Raw genomic sequence first — 20,000 nt, forward strand, 5'->3', positions numbered from 1 at the left:
GAGGAATCTGGACAGGTGAGACTACAATGCTTGTATAAAATAGGAATTGAACTATTTAGGGATAGGATCATTTGGACTTGCTAAGGGCCAACAAATGAATCCTAATCATTCCTTTAAGTACAAGCGGGTTGATCAATTGCACCGGTACATTGATCAGGAAGAGAATACTAATTGACCAACAAGTTGGGGAAGAGAAAAGGAGAAAACTATTCTGGGAATAGTTAAAAGTAACCTTTATTGGAGGCAATAATTAAGCAGTGAAGAATTCATAATCAAATAATAATTTTTAATTATTGTGTGTACAGATGGGAAATAATTCAGGAAAGAAGGGGTGGAAGGGGGTTGCCAAGGTGGTGTTTGGGAAACATGGTAAACATGCACTTGAGGGTTTTCAGGAGAAAAATAACATTTTAAAAAAAGATAAGACATGTTGCGGTGTGTTTCATTGGAGGGAGAGGAAGAACAAGCAGCCGGACATAGAGAGTGTATGGGAGGCTACAGATCTGGTTCTGATCCACCCGCCGCTAACTCCACCACCTCCATCCAATGACCACTCCCTGGCCGCCGCTCCCTCCATCGACCTCCAGCCAGACTTCGAAAGCAAGGCAGTGGTCAACCTCCCCCTGGGCCCAGCGGCGGTAACCAGCAGCAACGAGAGGCAAACCCAACCACCAGCGGCCCCGATGCAGGCTCCCACCACCTGCAAACAGGAACCCGCCGCCACTCCACTGGGCCAGGGAAACACCCAACGCATAGACGAGGTGGACGGAATGTTCCCCCAGATCCAGGTCCTGAACCCCCTGGACGGCAGCCCGGCGTACCTCTATCGGGCGTGGAGACCCAGTGACGTTAAGCTCATGGCAGAGTGGCTCCCCGACCCGTCCTCAGCGGGCGGGACAGCTCTGGCCGAGGGCATCGCTGAGATGGTCCAACAACACAGACCGTCCATCACAGAAGTGCGTCAGGTGTGTATAAGCCGACTGGGCCTGCGGTGGGGTCGCGTTCAAGGGGACTTTCCCATGAGAGGCCAGGCTGATGTGATGTTCGATTGGGACCAAGGATCTGCATACCGCGTCCTGGTAGAGGGGCTCTGCGGTCGGGCCAGAGAGGCGTTCCCCCTCATCAGGGACTGGCCCCGGGTCCGACGAGTCCAACAAAATGCGGGCGAGACGGTGGATGATCTGGTGAAACGTCTGGAGACAGTGTTTCAGACCCACGGGGGTATTCCCGTCCCAGCTGACAGACAGGAGCAGACTCTGTACGAAGACAGCCTTACCCTCGTCCTGCTGGATGCATTGGATGAAAGGTTATCAAAATCCGTAAAGGGAAGTTGCATCGGTTGGCGCACTGCAAGACTGGCCATGATCGTGAGTCACGCCAGCCATGCAGAATCCCTAAGAGATGAACTAAAGAGAAATAAGGAGAGGGAAGCGATGACTAGGAGTAGTCAATCCCAACAAGAAGCCCTGGAGAGGCTTTTGGCCTCCAGACCCGGGGGCAACATGTCAGGAGAGAGAAAGGTGCTCCGTGGAGGTGCAAGAGGACGAGGCCACCCTCAGAGCAGAGGACGGAAGAAGCATCAGGCCTGCTTTTGCTGCGGCGCCATGGACCACTGGGCCGGAGACTGTAGCCAACGAAAGGAGAGGGCGAACTTAAAGAGCGACTGGCCGAACCCACCAACCTGGGATGTGACTCTGAATAACCCAGGAGGCAGAGGGGGACCAGGGCCTTGGTGTTGAAGGGACCCAGGAGCGGCTGGTCCACGGAGAGGGTAAGTGCACCGTGACACAAACATCACAAACACCTGAAACAATGTAGGACGTTTTATGGGTCCCAGGCTAAGCCACAACACATGTTTTCCCAGCAAATGCCTGACATGACGTGGGATAATTTAGGGGGGGGGACGACGCATGAGATTAGATACCAACAGGATTTCTCCCCAAAGAAATGCAAATGGACTAAGACAAAGCCGGGGGTCAATTTCGACACTCAGTACACCAACTGGTGTGGTCACAGGCAGGGGCAACTAGGCCTCATGCCGTTAACCTTGCTTGTTCCCTGTGAGGTTTCAAATATTTTGTAAATAGATCAAACACACCCAACCTATAAGCATCTACATTCATCCCACAAGCTGTTTCTTGCCAGGCCTAACACCACTTTGCAGAGGTCTACAGGATTAAATGCAGCCACTCTTACCCACTGTCATCTCTGTTTGTCCATGCGCAGCACACAGGGCCATGGACTCGGTCTTCAGAGGAAAACCAGGTGGCCCCCATGGACCTGGTCTACAGAGGACCACGAGGGCAGAGGAGGATTCTGGGGGTGGGGGGGGATGCACCTGGACTACAGAGAACCACGATGATGCTGAGGGCGGGGGGGTGGGGGGTAATAACTGTATTTACACACGGTGCTGATGGTGATGCTAATAAATTCCATAGATTTTTTAACATCTAGTGGTTATATGTATACTTCTAGTGGTTATACATATACTACACGGTTCAATTCTGTTCTACTGATGAACAAAACAAGCTGCCAATGTCGCCTCCTGCTCTCTAACAAACATGCCATAATTTTCACTCATTCAATAATAACAACAAATTGTAAAGTAAGGTTGGCCCTGTCGCGTCAGACTAGGTCTGCAGCGTTTTGGTTTGAATTCACAGGAAAAAAGCAGGTGTGTGCGTGTGTGTGTGTGTGTGTTTGTGGGTGTCGCGTCAGACTAGGTCTGCAGCGGTTTGTTTAAATCCACAGGGAAAATGCACGGGAAAAATTAAAAACAGAAAAATTAAATAGAAAAAATAGGTGGTGTGTTAGCCGCGGTAAATGAGAGTTTATTAAGATTAAGAGAAGCGCGAGTCAACTAATGAGTGTCAGCTGTCCGCGGTTCTACTGATTTGGTTGTGCTGCATTCAGCTCACAGGTGCTTATTTATCTGGTTGGCGTTTAGTTGGTGAGACACACTGGTGAGAGTAACACGGAAATTAAACTGTGCTTGCTCTCAGTTTGGAAAAAGTGCTGTGCAGGAACGTAACGCTGAAAATTGGAGAGGCTGCCGGTAAGCGCTTGACTCGTTTGGTTGAATTTGTGGCGTATACGGTCGGCATGTTTGGAGCTTGGCGTTTGCACTGATTGTCACCATTGTAGTGTTTTAATGTTGGTTAAAAACGGGACGAAAGCTTAATGGCCTGGGCGCATTGCATCTGAGACTTTGCAGTCTATTAATTGTGGTCCCAGTGAAATAGCTGTAACTCTTTTAACCACGCATCTCCAGTTGCGCACGGGCGCTTCATATTTCATAGTGGGGTTGCTCATGTTCAATCTAATGTATACTCACTTTGCACAGGATTATAACATATTTGCACATTTCATCCATGTATTTGCATTTTGCACATTTATTGCATTTTGCACATTTTCAAGTGACAACTAACTACTGCTCTGTGTATCTTCATGTCTGTTTATCTTAGGTTTTTTACCTAAGGGCTAAGGACTAAGGGCTAACCGTTGCAAACCTTTGGACTTGTGCTCTATATTCTAAATAAAAAGAAAAAAAAGAGGAAAGACCAAAAACGGAAACAACTGTTGTCTGTCCAGTCCTTGAGTGAAACCCAGTGCCTTCAGAACTCCTTCAGTGTAACATCCTTTTCGAGTTGGGGAAAAACACAGTGCTTAAAACCAACCAAACAAAACTGAAAAACTCACCAAAAAACCAAAACAAAACCGTAGAACTTGACAGGCCCCATTCATTTTAATCGCAACGAGGTCGATTTTTGACGCCTCCAGACACTAAATACCTCTGATTAACCAATCCCAATCAGGTATCTTTTCACCATGGTCCCTATCTGTTGAAGGAAACAGTGGAGGTTATAGACTATTTACGTTTCTCATTATTGCGTATCAAATTGCAATTTTAACCAATTGGCCTACTCAAAATGAGAGTGGATTACCTAAACAGAACAGATTAGATTCATGCAGACATTTAAATAGCACCTGTAGCCAGGTTTTGCTAATTTCTTGATTCCAGTCAGTTATGTGATTTGCCTTATTCTGCTTACTGAAGATGACCTGGCAAATGCATGCAACTATTATCAATTGATTAAAAGCTTTGCTCAATGAAGCACCCTAACATTACCTGCTGTGGTTAGAACATGTATTTGGTGTAATGTAGGAGACTTCCTGGAGCAACCTGCCCACACTGTTCAAGTTGAACCCTCTGGTGGATAGGAAAATGGGGAAATGGCTTTAAATAGCCTTGTTTCGTAACTTCAGGTGCAAAAATGATTCAATAAGTGTCTTCTACGTGTGGTGGCGACCCAAAAAGAAACCCGAAAAAAGGTGCAGCATTCACCCCACTTCTGTCAAATCTCAGTCCAAGGTTTCTGGAGTGTTGGCAGACCCACATGCACTGGCGTGGTATGAAAATAAAAAACCCTGAAGAAAAAAGCTTGGCCTGCGGCCCCTCAATGTGTTTGGCTTAAAAAAGAATTGCTGGTGAATACATTTTTGCAAATGATGATACGAAGACTTAAAGCACCATCACTGTACTGGGCATCAAAATCCGAAATTAACCAAATAACGATGTTAAATGTTCATCAGAAACTATGACAGACTATGTTTTGGCTTTTTCCAACCCTATTTCGCAAGATCAAGGACCTCAAGCAAAATGAAAACACAGTCTTGCTAGTGTCACCTTGTTATTGAATCTAATTGACTTGAGGTTTTTTATGAACAATGCAAGGCCGCACCCATATGAGGAAATCAATGCTGCACAGCTAGCATGAGGAACTGGATGGTCTCACCAGGTTAAAGATATACTGCTCTCAACTTAGCATACCCATTGAAAGTACAACTAAATGTACAATTAACAGGCAACAATCCCGTCGTCAAGAGTCCATGTTATTCTTTTGAAACATTTAAAACATTCTGTTACCAAATAGATCAAAAAGAAGGATTGGTCTAGATTCAGATGTCTTGATTGTCCATCAGCCCGGCAGGCTTCAGCAAAACAAGCAAAGACTGATTGAAGCGACCAACTGTACCTTGGACTGGTTTCTCCAAAGAGACACGTGCTCACGTTGCACAAAGACGGCTTTATTAAACCCGTTCAATAACAAACAGAGAGCCCCCACAACAGGACATGCCTCAGGCTATAAACCAGCAGTGTGCCCCCATGTCCCATAACCCCATCAGCCACTGTCATTCACGTTCGTATGGGGCTCTCTATATCACCCACAGGGTGGGGAGGTTTATGTCGGTGGGGCTGGTTCTTTTACAAGCTTGATTAATGATCCAGGGGAGTTTTGATTTATTTTTGGCAGAGATGGAGTTGTGGCAGGAAGGTGAGAGTAGAGTCTATTAGCGCTGCAAAGAAAAGTCAATTTGATAGAAAATGACTGTTCACCTTCAAGTGTGTGTGTATGTGTGCGTGTGTGTGCGTGTGTGCGTGCGTGCGTGCGTGCGTGTGTGTGTGTGTGTGTTCTGAACAAGATGATTCGAGACAAAGAAGCCGTGATCATGGTCACATGGTCACCATGGTGCCAACTGCCAATGAAGTGTGAGTGATAGTGATGAGGAGTGAGGTGTGAGTGGTAGTGATGAGGAGTGAGGTGTGAGTGGTAGTGATGAGGAGTGAGGTGTGAGTGATAGTGATGAGGAGTGAGGTGTGAGTGATAGTGATGAGGAGTGAGGTGTGAGTGATAGTGATGAGGAGTGAGGTGTGAGTGATAGTGATGAGGAGTGAGGTGTGAGTGATAGTGATGAGGAGTGAGGTGTGCATGATAGTGATGAGAGGTGAGGTGGTGTGATAGTGTTGAGGTGTATGTGACAGTGATGAAGAGTGAGGTGTGTGTGATAGTGTTGAGGTGTATGTGACAGTGATGAAGAGTGAGGTTTGTATGATAGTGATGAAGATTGAGGTGTATGTGATAGTGATGAGTTGTGTGTGATAGTGATGAAGAGTGAGGTGTGTGTGATAGCGATGAGGTGTGTGAGCATAAAGAGGCAGAGTGGCACAGTATCTGGCGCTGTTCACGATTGGAATGTTTGGAGGGAGCCTGCAGCAGCAGGTAATCACCACTCTGGTGACAGCAGGGTGTCTGTGTGTGTGTGTGTGTGTGTGTGTGTGTGTGTGTGTGTGTGTGTGTGTGTGTGTGTGTGTGTGTGTGTGTGTGTGGTGTGTGTGTGTGTGTGTGTGTGTGTGTGTGTGTGTGTGTGTGTGTGTGTGTGTGTGTGTCTGTGCCTGTCTGTGTGCCTGAATGGAGACCTTGATGACGAGTATAATATGGGAGCTGATGAGAAGGAATATGAATCCCATCACGACATACACACGTACACAAACACACACACATGTGCACACACACAAAAACACATCCAATCACACAAACACACTCACGCACACACAAAACACTCTCCCTTGAGACCTCATTAGCAGCTACTCTGCTACGGTTGAAAAATGTCCTCAAATTCCTATATTCAGACACACACACATACGCACACTCATGCAAACACATACGCAAACACACACACACACACACACACACACACACACACACACACACACTCATGCACACACACACACACACACGCACACACACACACACACACACACACACACACACACACACACACACACACACACACACAACCCCACACACACACACACACACACACACACACACATGTGCGAGCATGTGCCAATGTGTGATCCCCTGTCCCTCTCCCTCCAGGTGCTGTACTCACCATCACTGTTGACACACTGGACCTGGGGGATCTGGGTTCCTGGGCCACACTCCTTATCGTTGTCAGGAAGACACGCCTCCAGCTTCACCAGCAGCCAATCGTAACAGCTGGGCTCCTCACAGGGGATGGCCTCCACCAGATGGGGGCAGTTCCCTGTGCCTCCGGTCGGCTCATTGGTTATCCTCCTCTTCCTCAGCTTGAACCCTGTCGGGTCGCAGAACAAGGAGACATGTTCAATATAGTAACACAACTTTGATTCAATTCATATACGAAGGGCTTCAGTGCGATAATAGGAAAATACAAGTAATATTAAGACAATGAAATAACTAATAAATAAAACACACAAAATATTGGAAAAGTACCTTGGCCAATCCACTTAGGCTAGGCTGTTTTTAAGACATTTGAAAACCGTTTAATGAGATACTGGCAGCTGATTGGCCGGTAGTATTGATGGTTTATCATTTGACTACAGGCATCTACATAAGCAGCATCTGGAGCCAGGGTTGGGCAGGCTAAAGATTTACAAATGAGGAGCATCAATATCTGTTTGTTTTGTAAGGGTGCCTAATAATCATCCCACGCAGTTAAAAAATCAATGTCTAAACGGATAGAACGATGTGTCTATCGTGCCTTGCTTACTTCCTTTTTTTTTTGTTGAAACATGTTACTCAGAGAGACAAGCTCCTCTGGTGGATCCATCCCAACCCTGGAAGAACAGCTACTAGGAGGAGAGGAAGAGACGTGAGCTCTGTCCTCAGAACCCCAACCCAAAAACAGCACCGCCTGATCAAATAGAGGCAAGATGGAGGTCTGCAGAACCCCACCCAAACCCAGACAGAAGCACAGAGCTGATTGTTGCTGCACCAATGTTAAATACAACTGTCAGTTCTGTGAGTGTTCTGTCCGTTTATATTATATACACTATCAAGTTGACCAAAGATATCTCTCAAAGGAATATGTCTCAAATTTTATAATATATATATATATATATATATATATATATATATATATATTCAGCAAATACTGTGGGTTATTGTGTCTTATATGCATTGCCTGCAGAGTATAGCTTCAGAACGGCTTGATAACATAAAAAGGTCAATGCCATTGTTGTCATATTTAATGGCATATCCTACCTTATCTCCTAAGGTGGCCTGATTAAACAATGTCGGCCTTCCCTTGTGTAAGCCCTCAAATAGAAAACACTTAAAAAAAATACTGCTAACCTGACATGCTGACTGAAGGTTCTGATCCTCACTGATATGTGACTGGTGAATGCACTTTGAGATGAAGCTAGTGTCTGTCAATCTATGTCTTCTTAACCATGTATTCAAATTAGCTTTATTTCAGTTCACCACTCACAAATAGAATGTAATGTGATTCAATGAAGATAAGATATCGGCATAGTGGCGGGTTGGCCCTCGAGGGAGTGGAACGACTAACACGTATCACGGCTGGCGTACTCTCCGACGTTTCGCCCCTGGATCAGTCTCCCGCCTCAAATTACCTGGTTTAGTGTTCATAATGTTCTCGTCGTCGTATCACACATTTATTTATGTTCTCTTTTTCCTTGCAGTGTTTGATGTGTATTCAATATATGTTTCTATGTTATGTACCGGTGGTGTCGCTGTTACCATGACTACTGTGAAGCCCGCTGTGACGCACTCTCCGTGCGAAACGTTGCTTGATGATTGCGATTGCTACGGGCAACCAAGACGATAACGATGGACGGATAACGACCACATCCCCTATCTCATGTTCTTGCGGGGAACTGACCAATCGCCGTCCTCCACAAACATCCCCCCCCCCACCCCAGCCACCTCCTCCCCTGCACACCGAGCCAAAGAAGATGTGGTGTGGCGGTGACGGCTGGAGGTCGCCGTGTCCGTTTGAGGCTCACTTTAATATGCCGCCGCTCCGGACAGACCCCTCAGGACGCACGCTGAGGGAAAGGACAGGAAGTGACCGCTGGACACAGTGGATCATGCTCGGTTGTTAGCGCATTACGCTGGCGTCTACACCAGGTGACTAGCACTGAGCCGCGGCCCGGGGACACACACCCCTGTCTCCATGTCAGTGCTCTGAAATGACCAGTAGACTCGCTAGGGTTTGTCACAGGAAGTGAAGGGACCAACGATCTTGAACCCCAGCACTGACTCCAACCTCAACACCTGCCTAAAGATCCTCCTCACGACCCCGGCTGCCCGGGCTGATTAGACCCATCACTGCTGGACGTCGTAAGAACAAGGAGGCAGAGTCTCAACCTGAATGTCCTCTCCCCCCCAAAAGAAACGGGCTTTTATTGAATCAGTCCATCGGTGTCAAGCCCAACTCCGGCTCCCGTGTGATGACTGATGGACCGGAGAGCTGTGGCAGACGGGAGATGAGACTAGGGGAGCAGGGAATTCAATTTAATCAGGAATCACTCACTTCCTGTCGGACATCACAAGACCAGGCCCTCGCCACAAGATGGTCCAGCGATACCCCCCCCCCCCCCTCGGGCTCTTTGATATAATTACTGCACTGAAAACACATGCACTGGAAAGGCAGAGGCAACAGTTGCCTTCGGGTGAGCTGGGCAAAAATAGAATCCCATTCAGGAGCATTGTTTACAGTTGAGCCAGAGCCGTGTGTGTGTGTGTGTGTGTGTGTGTGTGTGTGTGTGTGTGTGTGTGTGTGTGTGTGTGTGTGTGTGTGTGTGTGTGTGTGTGTGTGTGTGTGTGTGTGTGTGTGTGTGTGTGTGTGTGTGTGTGTGTGTGTGTTCACGCGCGTGTGTGTGTGTGTGTAACACTTAACACTATTTGTGGTGGAGCGGTGGTCATAGCTCCAGTAGGATTACCAGGAGAACGATCTCGTTCCACCGCTCAATGTCGGCAACACATAGAATGCTCTGGTGACAAGTGGAAGCATTTGAGTCCACATCTCCCTGCGTTATAATGAGGGCGAGGAGGCTAGGAGTGCGCTCACTAGGAGTGTTTGAGCACATGTGCGTGTCTCATAGGGGTGAAACGGATCAGTGTGTCCACGGTTCGGTTCAGATAACCGTTTTGGGCCTCGGTTTCGGATACGGTTCGGATTAGGATCATGTCCGTGATAGTAAATAGGCAGACTTTTTTTTGACGGAGGGTTTGGGGGAGAAACACAAAAATGAATGAGACCCACAGGCTATTTGCAATGTGTTAATTGACTGCAATCAGACAACTTGCAAGGCTTTTTTGTGCAATAAATGTTCCCCTTAATGCATTTGAAAACATGGTGCACTGAGTGTAACATGTAAGGGATAACGGCAGACGAGGCTTAGAACTCTGGCGACGAGCGCAGCATGAAGCCAGAGTTGCCTCTACCTGTCCATTATTTCCATCGAACTGGTCGACCTCGAAGGCCGTTATCCCGCTTATCACCCGTTTGTATTTATCTCCCGTATATTTAGAATATAATTGTATCAATTACTTTCTTTAAATTTAGGAATCGTGCGCTTGAAAAGCCCAGTTTGTTTTGAACGCTGACAGGCTGAAGGGAGGGGCGGGAAAAGTCTCATTGGCTCGGGCAGCACTGGAGAGAATGCATTCCGCTGGGTCCTAAACACCCTTTTGTATCGGACGTAGGCTACAGTAGGCAAAATACGCTACATAAGGCAATGCCTTCATGAAACCGAAATCCGCGGATCTCCAGAATGCTCCGAACTGTGGTAAACGAACCGAACGGATTCGGATACAATTCGAATCCGCTGCAGGCCTAGTGTCTCAGGGCTTGTGCACTGCTGTGTGCACAGTCGAGTCTAAGTGCGTTCATGAGTATGTATGTGTGCATGGAATGCATGCATTTTTGTGTGTGTGTGTGTGTGTGTGTGTGTGTGTGTGTGTGTGAGTGTGAGTGTGTGTATGTGTGTGTTGAGCGCATGTCTCAGTGCGTGTGTGTGCTCATGTACAGGCATGTGTGGGTGGTTGCGTGTGGGTGGTATGCGTATGCATATGTGTGTTTGTGTGTGTGTGTGTGTGTGTGTGTGTGTGTGTGTGCACACTCTTGTATAAGAGAGCCCATCTTGCATACCATCACAGAACCGCCGCCGCACCGGCGCTAGATGAGAGCGTGGCTGAGTGAGACGGGGGTGGGGGGGGGGGGGGGGGGGGGGGGGGGGTGGGGGGGAGGGGGGGGGGGGGGGGTCTTGTCATTAAGATGCCATGGGGGGGCTTCCCGACGTCCTCTTCTTTGGGCGGGCGTCATTAAGAAAGCCAATATGCATTAGTCAGGCGGACACGGGCGGCCGGCTAATTAGGGCCCCCTGAGCCGGCGCGTGTGTCAACACCACTCGGGGGCCGTCGGCCGCCGCGCCCGCCGCTGACAGAGACGCGTGGAAGGACGCGCGGCGCTGGGAGTGCGTCCACTAATCACTGCCACCGTCCCCTGGCGCGGCCCGCGTCCAGCGCGAGGGCACTGCGCCCGCTCAACACCTCTTTAGAGGGGGGGATGCCAGGCAGGGGGGGGGGGGACGACGCTGGGCCTGTTACTGCTCTGTTGTTGTTGTTGTTGTTTGTGTACTCGAGAGATTAAAAATAGAAATGTGCTCTAGTTTGTTTGGACATGAATTAATTCATTGCTTTTCTTTTTTTATGTTAATTTGTTGAATATTAATTGAACACGTAAAATGTCGTTAGAGATTTATTCAGGGCCAAAGAAAAAGAATCAGTTTTTGTTGGATCCGGACCAAGCCATAAGGATTAGAACTTGAATGCTCGGGCGTTTTACATCCCTGTGTAAGAGAGTCCCTCTGAGGTTCCGCTGACGTTCTCTGCCTTCTCCTGCCATCCACCGCCTCAAACCAAGGTGGTGCAAGCACCAACCAAGGTTGGATCTCACCCGTGCCCAGGGACCCGACTACTTGTCAATCACTTGGAGTTTTCTGGCGATTTCCTCCCGCATTCGAAGGACATCAGGTTCTGTGAAACGCTCCCCCCTTTGCAGACGGTGACGGAGGTGAGGCCGGGCGGTCAGCAGAGCGTACCTTTCTTGGCTGTCTGGTCCTGACAGTTCTCGAAGGTGCAGGGTCCCCAGGCGCCCCAGGCCGACACCTCACACTCCACGGGGCAGGCGATCTGGCACAGCTGGGTGGTGTTGGGGGGGATCCCCAGACACAGCTCACTGTCTACGGGGCGCAGGGCTGTGGACACACACACACACACACACTCGCGCGTCATTGATTGATCTGGTCCTGGGACTCGGAGCAAGTGGCTCCCATCGGGGTTTATGTTGAGAACAACATGTGGAGCATGGTAGAATACCACTTTATTGTCCAAGCTGGGCCGGAAACCTGCCATAGGGCTCGCCTCAGAGACATTTACATTAAATTGACAACCCCCACGCAGTTCACTACATACAGACATAGTACAACAGTACAAACACATGTTTGGTTTGATTGCAACAATTCATCAGGTCTTATTTGAGCGATAATAGAGAGGCCCCTTGGTTGATCCAAGGATTCTTCCAACAATACCATGAGTGCCTTTCATCCAATCTGAGCCTGGGTCCGGCCCCAGCAGTTATCAAACCCCGGCAGTGTTCAGTCACCGTTCCCCCAGTAGATCGAGACGCTCTACGCCCTCACGACGCGAAGAGGGCGCTGCCAGTGAGGCCCATCTTAACCTTCATCTTGACTTTGACGGAATATGCATGAACCCATCGCCTTTCCACACAGCAGCCAGAATCTTAATTATGTGTCACAATATTATGGCTGCCTTCGGGCCATTTGCATGTTTCCCTGCGCACAGAGCCTTTTGATTAATACTCATGAAGTCCAAACACACGCCGGCTCCGTTCTCCAGCCAGACTCTTAACGGTGGAATATTAAAGGCTTCTCTTTGAGCGGGCTGCTCCCTGCCTCCCCCCTCACTGCGGTGGGCTACCCCGCTCTGGCGCTGCTGCAGTCCTGCCATGCAGAGGCTGGGCTAGCATGGAGGCGACTATTGCAAGGTCAACACTTTGCTGAATCCCTCCCCCCCCCCCTCGCTGCAGCAGCAGGAGTCCACTTCATTCACATGCAAATTGCTCTTCAGGGCCAAAGGTGTGGCCTTTTAAATAGTGCCTTTAAAGAGTCTGCTGCTTCTACTCCTCCTGTTGTTATGATTGGGAGGAGCAGGAGGTGGAAGGGGGGTCTATTGTAAATAGACAAGCTAGGAATTACTGTAAATGTGGAAAGGGGAAACGTCACTCTCGTAATGAGGGCACAGGCAGAGTGCAGGCAGGGAGACAGGCAGAGTGCAGGCAGACTGCAGGCAGGGAGACAGGCAGGGAGACAGGTAGAAAGCCATCAAGCCCAAAGAGAAGATTGGACAGGCTTATTAACGCCCTGCGACCGCCACAGAGACAGGTTTGTTTGCTTTCTGCGTCAGAGCAACACATTTCAACAAATATCACGAGTGAAAAGATGTTCCTAAAATAAATTGCCTAGCCTGCCTTTAATTAGAAAAAAAAAAAGGTTCCTTTTGTCTCATATTGGCCGGCAAACAAAAACGTCAAAACGTCTCCCACTCCCTCCCTCCCCCCTCCCTCCCTCCCCTCCGATTGGCCGCCATGCAGGTAACAAAAGGCTGATTAATGGAGGGCTCCTTGCAGGGTGACCTTGCTCAGGTGCTAGTGTCTGCGCGGCCGCTCCGCCAGATGGTCTAGACTCCGAGCACGGGGGGGGGGGGAGGGGCGGCGGGCGGACACAACGCCACGTCCGCTCACCGACTCACTCTCAGCGCTGCTACACCTATCACCATGGTAATCAATAGCCCCCCGACTCGCCCCGCTGGGAGGGGCGGGACTGAGTGGCGGGGCTTTGGAGCACAGCTGTTGTACAGCGTGTAGCGTGTTGCTGCGCCGCGGGGCGCCGCGCTAATTGTAGCAGTGGGTGGTTGTGGCTAGCCGTGTGGCTAACACCTGGTAAACAACGTCTTAATGCAATTAAGGGTTAAGAAACGGTTATTTTGTGCCTTTTTTTGGCGGGTGTGGGGGGGGGGGCAGGTTTGTTGGCCAAATCTGTTGTTCTCCGCGAAGAACAAAGCCAAAACAACAACAGACAATATAAGAGGCAGCTTGACGCTAAGGCTGGTGTCGAGGGAACACAGAGAATATGGGGTATTAACTAAAATGTTTCAGCATAGGCCTTAAGCACATGGCCATGGTGGACACTGTTGAATTTTCATTCCCAAAAATACAATCCAGTCCTTTCGGAAGCAATCAAAATAATAAAGCCCAGTTCCAATTACCCTCAATGTGCCTAGCTCCATTATAATTCTATGACTATTTTCCTTTTTAAAAAAAAATATCAACCGAAATCCACACTCTGTGTAGCCTACACTGGGCTTTATCCACCTGGCGGACATCTTGGTCCTCAACGCTAGCCGGAGGGGGCTAGCCCAGCTAGCATCTATTACTAAGATGGAACCCATGCGGCTGTTGGGGTATAATATGAGAGGCTAATTAAATAAGATAATGGAATGAGTGGAGGAGCATTAGGAATTGGATATAAAGTGCTGTGTGACTTCAGAGCTATGGCCTACCGGAGCTTCAAAGCTTGAGCGGCTCAGTCGAGATGAGGGATTTCCTGATCATCATTGAAAGCAAATGAGGAGATTACATCAGCTTACACCAAACTGCAGAGTCCCCTCCTGCCCACGATGGCCTGGTGGCTCACCGCTCCATATTAGCTCACTTTCACTGGACAGTGTCAACCTTGACAGACTTAGCCAGACGGCACCCTGCCACCAGCCTGCCACCCATCAGACTCTGCCTCAGAACGGCCCATTGAAGAGTTTTCATCTTGCTTTCCCTATTTTTTTCCATTTTTAGCATGGAGCTAGTCGTCATGTCTCACATGAACAGGAATGTAAATCACTTAAGCTTTGGATAGATATTATAAATCATGTTTATTGAATGTTTTAAGTATGTTCTCTCCTCAGCTGGAACAAAGCCCTCCTTGGGAATCACACATGAGATGATGCAGTTCATTGTGGCTCAGTGAGGCAGATGGCGCAGATATACTTCATGAACAGCTGAACACTTAAAGATATCCCTTTGCCACACTGCTAGTCGCATCGATTATTGGAAAATCAAAGATAAATGTTAGTATGCATGGAAACCTTGCACACATAATAAATATGGACATATATTATAATCTATCTCTACATATGGACTTATCTTCCTGCTCCCTCACACTGTATCCAGCACCAAGAGTCACACTGTGTTCTAAAGAGTATGAAGGCTGCAGGTAGCAGACGGTAAGAGGATCAGCCCTGCAGCAGGCTGGGCAGTGGCCCACCACAGAGTCTCTGTTCTGTATTCTGCTCTACGCCCCGTCCTCCTCTCCTCCCTGACGCTGCCACCACCCCCGCCCCCCCCCCCCCCCCCCCCCCCCTGCGGCCCGATGTGTTGAGGGGAGAGAGACGTTCACGTGTCTCATGCAGGGCTACGAAAAAATAGCATTTACCCTTTTAAAAAAAGTGTTACTGTATTGGAAACACTATCGATCGCGGGGTCGTCTTGTCCTCGCATACGTTTATTTATTTACCCGCCAGTTCAAGACTTTGCGTGGGACACACTGCACCCATCGTGGCTGGCGTGAGCCAACTGCTAAAGGAGGGCATCGTAGTAATCTAGACCGATATTGAAACATCACATCAATAAACAAGGTCTCTACTGGAAGAGTGTTTGGGCGTGTTTACCCGGAGGTTAGGGGTAAAGGGCCGATGACGCCAGTGACACGCCACCAACTGTGACCGACCGTTACCATGGATACAACTACGGATTTATCTGGGATTCAACATTGTTGGAATAATAATAAACAAACTGTCGTTTTCTAGTCGTTTTCAGATATTTCAATGCAGAATAGCATATGAAATCTTTAATCAACCTAAAATATTCAGCAGAGCCTTTCCCCAAAGGTGTCATGGAGGACAAACACAGGCGTCGCTCATTCCACTAAACACGTGTCTGCTACCTTAACGTTCCAGGGAACGGGAGGCAGGCTCACATAATGGAGTCTACCACACGCAGCCCTGCTGCATTAAACAAGCAGAGACATCATTATAATTAGTGTTATGAGTGGCAGCTGTGTTTCGCTACAATGACACCTCTGTGAGAGGGTTCCATGGAGCAGGTGGAGGAGAGGAACGTCTCCAGCTCTTCTGGTGTTTCCAGCACTGCCGTCCCCCACCCCCAAAAGCAGATGGACCAGGATTTAGCGAGGAAACGGTAAAGGATTATTGCACACGCATTGCACTCCACCCTAGAGGTCATGCCTCCACCACAGAGGTCATGCCTCAAACCCAGAGCTCAGGCTTCCACCCTGAGAGGTCAGGGTGACCCTCTTCCCCCCCAGAGGTCAGGGCACTGATGGAGACAAAGCCCTCCCGGCTCACTCGCCAACGACGGTCTGCTCTGTTGTGCTCCGTTTCCCCTCCCCATACCACCAGCACATTGGTGTGGTTTAGTTTGGTGTTTAATGTTTCCCCCTCAACCCCCACTCCTACACAGGGCGGTTTGGTGCTCTGGAAGCAGAGCGAGCGAGCAGCAGGGACAACGCTGGAATGGAGACCATTTTGGATCCCGAGCAGATGATTAGATTATCAGAGCGACTTCACATGTACCGGTATTCCCCCCCCCCACCTCACCCCGCTGCATAGGTGACACAACCCCCGCTTTTCAAAGGGCATCTCTGTTGCGTGGTGGCATTAGCCACAGTGGCATGCACATGAAAACACTCACGTTTTGCATTATCAAGAGCTTTGTATTAACAACACTAGGTGATGCTTTGGGTGGTTTTAATTGTTTTTGTTCCACTTGAATAGAAGCCTACTTCAGGTTTGTGTGTGTGTGTGTGTGTGTGTGTGTGTGTGTGTGTGTGTGTGTGTGTGTGTGTGTGTGTGTGTGTGTGTGTGTGTGTGTGTGTGTGTGTGTGTGTGTGTGCCTGCATGTATGCATATACATATGTGCAGCGCTGGTTGTACACTAGCTGCACTTCTCATATAATGAAGTGGGTTGTTTGTAGTGTACTGTACTCTGAATATGCTAACACATAGGGTGAAGTGAGGTGTTTGTAGTGTACTGTACTCTACATATGCACGCCAACGTGTATGCTAACATTCAAACAGTATTTGAGCATGTAAAAATAAATATACTGCAAATGTTAAAATAGTGCTTTGACTGCCTACTGAGTCTTCTCAAGGCTGGGCCTGGCTAAGAGCCAGCCAAAAGATTCAAAGAGTGTGTGTGTGTGTGTGTGTGTGTGTGTGTGTGTGTGTGTGTGTGTGTGTGTGTGTGTGTGTGTGTGTGTGTGTGTGTGTGTGTGTGTGTGTGTGTGTGTGTGTGTGTGTGTGTGTGTGTTCATAAGTGCCTGCCTGCGAGCGGGTGTGCATGTAGGCGTGCGTGTGTGTGTGTGTGCAGTTGCATGCTGGGAAGGATTCACCTTCTCTGCCCCGGAGGGCGCTGAGGTTGGAGGGCGTGTCGCCGCCGGCCTGCACGCAGTACACCTCGCGGCCCTGGATGCCTCCTCCACACAGGCCCGTCTGGTTGGCGCGGCGACGGTCCTGCTGGCTGAGCAGCGTGTCCACTCTGCACTCGGTCCACTCGGTGGCCTTCCAGCTGTACCTGTAGCACACAGAGGACACGCCGCAGGGTCAACCCACGCACACACACACACTCCAGACCAGAGACCTCTGATAGCCCTCAAAGGCAGAGCTGAAGGCAATAGGGAAACATGATCACACCATTTGAACTACGGCTGTAGAGTGAGGACTAGAATAGGATATATATCTATAAATATATAGATACATATACCTTTATACAGTGTGTGTATAAAAAAGCATCGATGCTAGTGTTTCAAGGTATGGCGAAACGCGCCAAACAGGAATCATAAGAAGCTTCTGCTTTTATTATCATCACTAATTGAATTCAGGCCTTTTGTTCCTATTACGATCTATATATATTGTGTATCTATCATGTTGTTGTATTGGGTTTGAATGCTAAGCTTTGCTTTGTTATATTGGTTGTATTTTGAATTGTGTTGACGGCTAGAACAAGAAGAAGTGCATGAAAATTAAGAGATTATTAAATAGTCTTCGTCATAATGGATCATTATGAATACTTTTCATCACTTACTAGGATGTGAATGTCATCATTTCTTTACTAAAGTGTCTATATATATATATTTATATATATATATTTGGTTGCTCTCGTCCATGTTAGTCCAATACATAAAACATAATCAATACTGTTTCCTGTGCTGTTATCCAACAAAGCGAGCACATGTCACACAGCTGAGATAAACGGCCAACTCGTGTTGGACATTCATCTTTATTTATGACCTATTATCACACAAGATCAAATATGAATTATTCCCCAAAATATTATCGATACATGAATCCTCAACGGAGGAACCCTCCCTCACAGCCCTCCAATTTAACCAGGGCCGACAATCAAGCTGCATCATGAAGCCACTCAGTCATCCAGAACCCAGCTGTCCTCCCAACCGCTCTGTGGAATTAGCAGGCGTTTGTAAGCGCCGGGTGGATGGTAGGCTTTTCTTAAGTGTTCTTTAAATGACCTCTTCATGCTATTGACCTTAGATTGCTGTTTACAACAAACACACACAAAGCACTAAAAAGCCACAGGCATCGCCGTTCATCCACAGTCCCCTTCTGAGACTCCTGCAAGCAGCGATGATTACAAGTGCGAGCAGAGCATTGTTGATTGCCTGCGCCTGTCCATGCATGGTATTGTATCAGCTGCTTTGAGAAGGGGCAGCACAAGACAGGAGGGAGGCTTCGGTGGAGGGAGATATGGAAAGGTCTGCAATGGTAAAGCCCACTTTTGTCTGAGGGTATAATGGAATCCGTTTGAGGTCATCAATGAAAGGAGTTCCATATTTATGAGTGAGCTCTCTATCTTTCCTCTTCTCCCTCTCTCTATGGGATGAGTGGGGGCCAACGGGGCCCTTGGGAGACCGTTGCGTCTGAGGTCTTTTGAGCACAGATGGGCATCTCTCCCTTCGCTGTGGGGACCCTTCAATATAGACCACTGGGAGACCGCCACAAGGGTCACGCCTCTCTCTCTCTCGCTCTCTCTCTCGCTCTCTCCCTCTCAAAGAGCAGGCAGCTTCAGTAGACAAAACCGGATATATTGCAATGCATTATGGTTCAGGGGAGGAATGTTCAGTATTTACCTCTTGTTGTAACAGACAAGAAATAAGCACTGCCTGGTTGGCATATCGTACACTGCATACATATCAAAGATGAATAAATAAATACATTATAACTGTGTTAATTAGTATGCAGAAAGTCCCATTAAAGGCCACACCGGTAACATCATAGAGAATTAATTACAATCAACTAAGGGAAAGCAGTGGAAACACAAGGAATCTCCCCATTAGCTTTGATCTGTTTTTAATCTTAATTTGTGGTGGATGTGTTTTTGCCAGAATACGGCAGGATAGTTGGTCATCCTTTGAACAGTTAATGAATCAATTATCATTCTTAAGCAATATTCTAAATTAATTTGAAGGCTGGAAATCTCATCGGCAGAACAGAGATGTGTTGCATCACATGGCCTTTAATGCTACTAGCGTCTGATCGTTGCGCTGTTGTTCTGTTGTCCTTGACAAAGCAGTGAGATTATGATTCAATATTTGGTGAGCGTACGCAACATGCGATACATGCAGTATATTGTCCACATTGTTATCTGTTTTGTTAATTCCACTCTCTTTTGATTCAGCCGTACTCCAAATTAGGTTGGTTTGTTTAGGTTCTTAGCTTAGCTTACTTCACATGAAACCAGATGTACGTCTTGATAAACAAATAAATACAAATCAAACTAAATAGAACATCAGTGTGTCAGTGCGGGGCTTGTGAGCGTCACGGAGGGAGAGCCGTTGCTATTGGGCGATGCGCGTGTCACTCACACAGTGCAGGGCGGGGCCCCGTCCTCCGGGCTGCAGGCCTCCGTCTCCTCCAGCTCGGGGCACGCCGCGCCGCCCGGCCCCACCGTGAACTGGGTGACGCGCCGGCCCCGCGCGCGCTGGCCCCGGGGCCCGTTGGGCTCGTAGCAGCGCGTGGAGCAGGGGGACCACTCGGACCAGCCGCCCACCTCGCAGTCCCGGGTCACCACGCAGGCCTGGTAGGTCACCGGGAGACCCTCCTGGGAGCACAGGCTGTGGGGGGGGGGGGGGGAAGCAAAGCGTCAGACCGGGACCGCCAGGACCCAGGGGGGGGGCTGGCTGGGGCCCCCCCATGCTC

At 48.6% G+C, this 20,000-nt stretch overlaps 1 protein-coding gene across 1 annotated transcript in view; it reads right to left on the bottom strand.

The window, feature by feature from the left end:
• thsd7aa (thrombospondin, type I, domain containing 7Aa) overlaps positions 1-20,000 on the bottom strand; it is an 87,710-nt gene that overhangs the window by 43,363 nt on the left and 24,347 nt on the right. The window contains exons 4-7 of the mRNA XM_056583503.1: positions 19,667-19,915; positions 17,177-17,358; positions 11,735-11,890; positions 6,736-6,939 (exon numbers count right to left, since the gene is read on the bottom strand). Coding sequence (XP_056439478.1) covers positions 6,736-6,939; positions 11,735-11,890; positions 17,177-17,358; positions 19,667-19,915 — 791 coding nt within the window. The remainder of the gene's footprint in view (positions 1-6,735; positions 6,940-11,734; positions 11,891-17,176; positions 17,359-19,666; positions 19,916-20,000) is intronic.

This window comes from Gadus chalcogrammus, chromosome 22 (assembly GCF_026213295.1).
Source record: "Gadus chalcogrammus isolate NIFS_2021 chromosome 22, NIFS_Gcha_1.0, whole genome shotgun sequence".
NCBI lineage: Eukaryota > Metazoa > Chordata > Actinopteri > Gadiformes > Gadidae > Gadus > Gadus chalcogrammus.